Source organism: Chaetura pelagica, unplaced genomic scaffold, assembly GCF_000747805.2.
Source record: "Chaetura pelagica isolate M959 unplaced genomic scaffold, ChaPel_1.0 scaffold132, whole genome shotgun sequence".
In the NCBI taxonomy this organism is placed as follows: Eukaryota; Metazoa; Chordata; class Aves; order Apodiformes; family Apodidae; genus Chaetura; species Chaetura pelagica.
In genome coordinates, this window is record NW_009952709.1 from 1 (window position 1) to 6,070 (window position 6,070).

Sequence of the window (6,070 nt, forward strand, 5' to 3'; positions counted from 1 at the left end):
GCTTGTCAGGGCTCAACCTCATCAAGGCAGCGCTGGGCAGATCAACCACTCCCCTAGACCACGGTCCTGTCTCCTTGTTCAGGACAGGGAAGAGCTGCCCCTCTCCCGGGGCTGCTCCAGTTTCCATCCCAGACACTTTCTCTTCTCTCTTTTCAGACACCCAGAGCATGTGATGGGAGCACATCTCTCTCTCCTGTTGTCTTCTGCTGGCTTCTGCAGACTGTTAAACAATAGTCAGGGTTTGTGAGATTGGCCACTCCTGAGTGTCTGGGAGCAGCTTGAGCAGCCTGAGCCCTTTGGGATGTACCTGGGTGCTTCCCTGCTCTGCAAGTCACCCTGCTGAGATGCCCATCTCCCCTTTCTGACCTGTAACTCCTTTGAATGGCTAAGCCAGGGGGGGCAGAGGAGGAGCGGGGTGCTAAAGGGAGCGTGGACGTGCAGCCCTGTGCTGCCCACATACATGGGCAAAAAGAGCAGAAGCTTTCAGAACCCCCGGTGGCACTTGTGACCCCCGTGTCCCTCCTCCCCCCCAGTACGGTCTGGTGTTCGACGCGGGCTCCACGCACACGACTCTCTACGTGTACCAGTGGCCTGGGGACAAGGAGAATGGCACCGGCATCGTGTCCCAGGTGGAGGCCTGCACCGTGCCTGGTGAGTGTGTCCAGCCCTCTGGCCCTGCTGCTGGGTCACTGCCCCAGTCTCTCACAGCATTGTCAGTGACCTGAGTCATTTAGCCTGCACTGGGCCAAAGGGAGATGGAAGAACCAAAGTTAATTTTAGGGAGGATAGTTTGCACCTCAGGGAGCCCTGCAGTAGCTGAGGGATCCAAAGGTGGGTAGGGCTCCCAGGTTGGCACAGCTCCTGGAGCCAGTCCAATCTTGCAGCTGGTGGTTGTGCATCAACACACAATGTGGGATGCTGAATGTGCAGTTTGCTCCTTCTCCCATAGACCTGCTTCCTTGGCTGTTCTTTCTACAACATCTATTCACAGCTGCTTTCATAACATGCAACTTCATCTTCCCATGGGGGCTTCTAAAAGTTCTGCAGAAGTCCCTCAACGTTACTGGGCTTCTGCTGGGTTATTGTATGGAGTTCCTAACTGCTCTCTGGGTCAGCAGTTTCCTTTTCAGTATCTATATGGTACCAAACAGCAGAGTTTTGGTCTGTGATGGGGAAATCTGGGTAATTCCAAGGAGGTTTAGAGAGTTCCCTCTGTCTGGGGAATGGGTGCACTGTCCCTCCCGGGTGACACTGAGCTTGCTCCATCATGGGGTGCCCTCTTGCAGGACCTGGCATCTCCAGCTATGCAGATGACCCCGCTGGGGCTGGAGCCAGCCTGAAGCCCTGCCTGGACAAGGCCATGGAGATCATTCCAGCAGAGCAGCAGCAGGAGACCCCCACCTACCTGGGGGCCACAGCGGGCATGAGGCTGCTGAGGTACTGGCACCACCTGGAGCCAAAACCACCTCCCACCCCTTCCCCACCATCGGCTGGGACGGGGGCTGGGGGCATGAGAGGCTGGGGGACTGGGGGCAGTGGGGGCAGAGGAGGTGGGGGGCTGCTGCCCAGGCAGGCCATGGTGATGGGCAGAGCATGCGTGTCTGCAATCCCCCAGGGTGTCCAAGGGAGCTGCTCCCTGTGCCCACAGGGAGACCCCCCAGCCCATTGCAGCCCCGGTCTGGCAGCAGCCCCAGGGGTGGATGAACCTCCTGTGCCAGCCTGGCATTAACCTTCCCGCGTGCTCAGGCACAAGCCCCAGGCAGCATTTTTATGAGACCCCCAAGACAGCAGTGGGGGGATCTGGGGGCTCTGCCCTGTCTCTGAGCAGCCCCGATGCTCTGCAGCAGACGCAGCCTCTTGCTGTCAGCCCTGCACTGAATGCTCCACCCCCTCCTCCTGTGGTGTCTGTCCCCTTCCCTGGCAGGGAGCAGAACAGCACCAAGGCCCAGCAGGTCTTTGCTGAGGTTGCCAAGGCCATTGGCGAGTACCCCGTGGACTTCCGTGGAGCTCAGATCCTCACGGGGAACGAGGAGGGCTCCTTCGGCTGGATCACCGTCAACTACCTGCTGGAGACCCTCGTGAAGGTGAGGGCTGGGGGAGGGGGCAGGCAGGGGATAAGCAGTCTGTGGGTCCCTCTCTGAGCTACACCCAGGTTTCTTCCTTACCAGAGCACAGAAAAATGTAGGTTTAGGGTGCAAATCACCCAAATAAACGCAGCCTGCTCTTGAGAACTGCACGTTCAACTCCACTGGTGCAGACTCAAGGGCCTTTGTGTCCAGCTCAGCATGGCCCTGTGCTCCCTACTCACATATGGGTCAGTGTGGGTATCGGGAATATTAGAGCCCAGGTGAACATGTTACTCTTCCCCTCCTCAAATCCCAGGCTTGAACCTGATGTGCACTAGCCAAGGGACAGGGCTGGGTGCTTCACGGAGCTGTGTGTGGGTGAAGGAGGACATGGGCAAAGAGGGCTTAGGCAGGGAGATGGGACATGGAAGGTGTCTCAGGGGCTTCTGAGTCCACAAAGCCTTGAGGGGAGGGCCAGGAACTGTGGCTCCTTCCAGTTCAGACTAAGACTTTCTGTCTTCTGGGGCCAGTTTTCCTTTGCAGAGAAATGGGAACATCCCCAGGACACGGAGGTTTTTGGAGCTCTGGATCTTGGAGGCGCCTCAACACAAATAACCTTCCAGCCTGGAGTCACCATTGAGGACAAGAACACGTCTGTCTTCTTCAGGCTGTACAGCACCAACTACACACTCTACACCCACAGCTACCTCTGCTATGGGCAGACACAAGCCTTGAAGAGGCTGCTGGCAGCTCTTCACCAGGTACCAGAGCCACAGGTCACCAGGATCAGCTCAACCATTTCCCGCTGCCTTGAAAAATGTCTTCCAAAAATTAGGGGCATGCCCATGGAAAAAGCATTAGGGAACGAGCTGGGAGTTTTCACAGGCTGAAAAACCTGAGAAAGACTTGGATTTCATTTAGTGCACCAAAACCTTTTCTCCACTGGGTGGCAGGTGGTGGTGGTTCCCTGCCTGGGCTCCCTTCTCCCCAGATGTTGAGATGTAGTGGCATTTCTCATCCCTTCCCAAGCCCAGCCGTACCCTTTGGTTCTGCCCTGTCCCCTGAGACATGGGCATGAAGTGTTCCCTTGGCTGGGTGGTTTCCAGGTTTTAGCTTCATTGAAACCCAAGCGGTTTGAAGGCCACCAAGTCCTCCACAGGAGAACAGAAAGAAGAGGGAGCCCAGTCACCCAGGGCCATGATCTGGCACCTCCTGGCTGGGGTTATGAAGCCTTTGGTCTTTACCCCCTAACTAAGCAAGCAGGTGTGGCAGAGGCCTGAGAGTCCCCACAGCTCAGTGCAGAGGTGATAGAGAGCCGTAGATGGGGACTAAATTAACTCCCCCTTCCCACATTTCTGCCCAGAGCAAGGATCCCCCAGCCCCTGCACACTGCTCCACCACTCCCCGTGTCCCCCCGTCCCGCTGGGGTAGAGGGCACAGCCCAGCACTGCAGCAGGTGGGGGTGCTGGGGGCTGAGCAGGCACCTCTGGTCCTTTCTGGGCGAGGGGCTGCGAGATGTGGTGGGGACAAAGAGAATGCCAAGAGCAGGGAGCTCCCTGCAGGCAGGGAGCAGGTTTCCAGCCCCATGGGGAGGCGTGGGCTGGACATGGCATCCCCAGCCCAGTGGTGGAGCTGCCAGCAGGGCCAGGAGAAGCCCGAGGCAGGTTAGTCGTGCAGAGGGTGGATCCTGCTTCTTCTCAGATCCTCCTCGGGATCCTGTTTTTTGGGGCTGTCTAAGCTGTGGGTCTTGCTGGCAGCCCAGGCCAAGCCCTGCTAACAGCTCCTGCTGTCCCCAGGGCAGCCGGTCTCCCCAGCAGGTGTCTCACCCCTGCTACCCCAGGGGATACCAGGAGAACATCACCATGGCAGATCTCTACAACAGCCCCTGTGTCCAGGCACCGAGCAGCCCTAGCCCTGTGCAGAATCTCACGGTGACAGGCACAGGGGACCCAGCAGCATGTGCCATTGCCATCCGGGAACTCTTCAACTTCAGCTGCGAGGCCAGCAGGACGTGCGGGTTCAACGGGGTCTATCAGCCGCCTGTGCGGGGACAGTTCTTTGTAAGGAGCCTCCCTGCCCCGGGCTGGGGGGCAGGTTGGTGGGTTTTGGGGCACCAAAGCCTGGCCAAGAATGCAGGAAAACAGATGAAGGAGAAAAGTCTGAGTAGTACCCACCCTGAAAGCTGGGATGTGCCTGATGCGTGGAGGCGGGTTCAGTGCTCACCAGCTCAGCCCCTGAGCTCTCCTGTCACGGCAGTGATCTCTTTTGGTGGGGGGGCAGTCCCAGGGGTCCCTCCCAGGGGTCTGTAGGCATCATCTTGTGGTGCTGATTGGAGAGGTGGCATCCTTAGACCAAGGACAGAGTGGTGGGATAGTGGTGGGAGCTGCAGTGCTTCACTAACCTGCCACCTTTGGTCTCAAAACACCCACAGGCCTTTTCGGGGCTTTATCACAATCTTCGCTTTCTGAACCTGACTGGGGGGCAGTCCCTGAGCTTCGTCAATGCCACCATCTGGCAATTCTGCAGGAGCAGCTGGGAGAAGGTGAAACACTACTAGGAGACCCAGCCCCTGCCCACATTTCTCCTGGGTGGTGGGCAGCCTGGGGCTCCTCTGCAGCCCATCTGCTGCACACAGGGTGGCTGGAGGGGGCTGGTGGGAGCACAAAGATCCCTGGACAGGGAGAGAGATGGGAGAGCAGCCTGAAGCGTCCCAGGTCCTCCTTGCTCCCCAAGCCCTGGGGACCCTCCCACTCCTGGGTCATTTCTCCCAGCTGCGCCATGGGGCACTTCCCCACAGGGTGTGGGCCCCGAGCCCTGCTCCAAGCTGGAACCCCCCTGCCTCTCCACCTCTGCAGGTGCAGAAGAAGTTCCCCACCACGATCAGGACCCACCTGCGTGATGCCTGTGCAGCCAGTTCCTACACCCTCACCCTTCTCCTTCAGGGCTACAGATTCAACCGCACAAAGTGGCTCAACATCCACTTTGTCCAGCAGGTAGGGAAGTGCCCGGCAGCCCCCCAGCTTCCATGCTTGGTGCCATGAAATGCCTCATGCCCACCTACCCCCTGCTCCTGCCCTGCCTGGGTGGGGGATCAGGGGATTTTTAAGGTTCCTTCCCACCTAAACCATTCATGAATCCAAGATAACAGGGCAGCCCATGCCCAGGGCAGCTCTTGAGTTGTGATCACAGGCACCTGCTGGGACATCTGGCCTGGGCCATTTGTGCTCTCCCCAAGCTTGTCTCACCAAAGGAGTATCTGTAGCCCCAAGGTCTGCACAGCTACAATGGCTGTGGAGCAGGACCTGGGGGTGCAACAGCAAATGTCTTCTATAGCTCTCCAGCTTGCCTGGTACTGCTCAGCTTTTCACATCCCTCTACCTTCTTTGTCTGCACAGGTTGCTAACACAGACATGGGCTGGACTCTAGGCTACATGCTCAACCTCACCAACATGATTCCCTCAGAGACTCCCCAGAGAGTCACAGGGCTCCAGAGGAGCAGTTGGATAGCAGCCACAGTCTTGCTGGCCATCATGCTTGTCCTCATCTTCTGCCTGCTCACAGTCACATGCTGCCAGGAAAACTCTGGTTACGAGAGGCTCTAGAAGCTCTGGCTCCAGATGCTGCCAAAGCCACTTCCTCCTGCTGCAGGAGTGTAGGACCTGCAGAACAGGGAATTGTCCCCCCGTGTCCAGGAGCTGTGAACTTGTGATGTGGGTCATCTATGTTCCAGCCTGATGAGCTGGAACCCAGCACAGGCTTTAAAAAATCCTCCCTGGAGCTGTCTGCTGTCTGGTTTTCCTTTCCTGTCACTGCTGGTTGGAGATGCTCTGGGAGGGGGACATTGCCATGTGGGGCTGGGGCTCAGCACTGGGGGCATGGGGACCACAGTGATGTGGGGCAGCTGGAGGTGGTGGGTGAGGGAAGGGGGAAGGAGTGTTTGGCAGCAGTGGGATCATTACAGGGCTAGTTACAGCCTGCAGCAGATAACCCATGTGGGGTGGATG

General features: G+C 58.0%; 1 protein-coding gene across 1 annotated transcript; it reads left to right on the forward strand.

Moving 5' to 3' along the window:
* Positions 1–472: 472 nt before the first annotated feature.
* ENTPD8 (ectonucleoside triphosphate diphosphohydrolase 8) lies at positions 473–5,668 on the forward strand (the record flags this gene model as incomplete). The annotated part of the gene is made up of 8 exons (XM_009994321.1): positions 473–651; positions 1,287–1,437; positions 1,925–2,084; positions 2,597–2,827; positions 3,863–4,126; positions 4,498–4,608; positions 4,922–5,059; positions 5,462–5,668. Coding segments are annotated over 8 exons (1,441 nt in total), but the record flags the coding sequence as incomplete, so codon positions are not given.
* Positions 5,669–6,070: the final 402 nt, after the last annotated feature.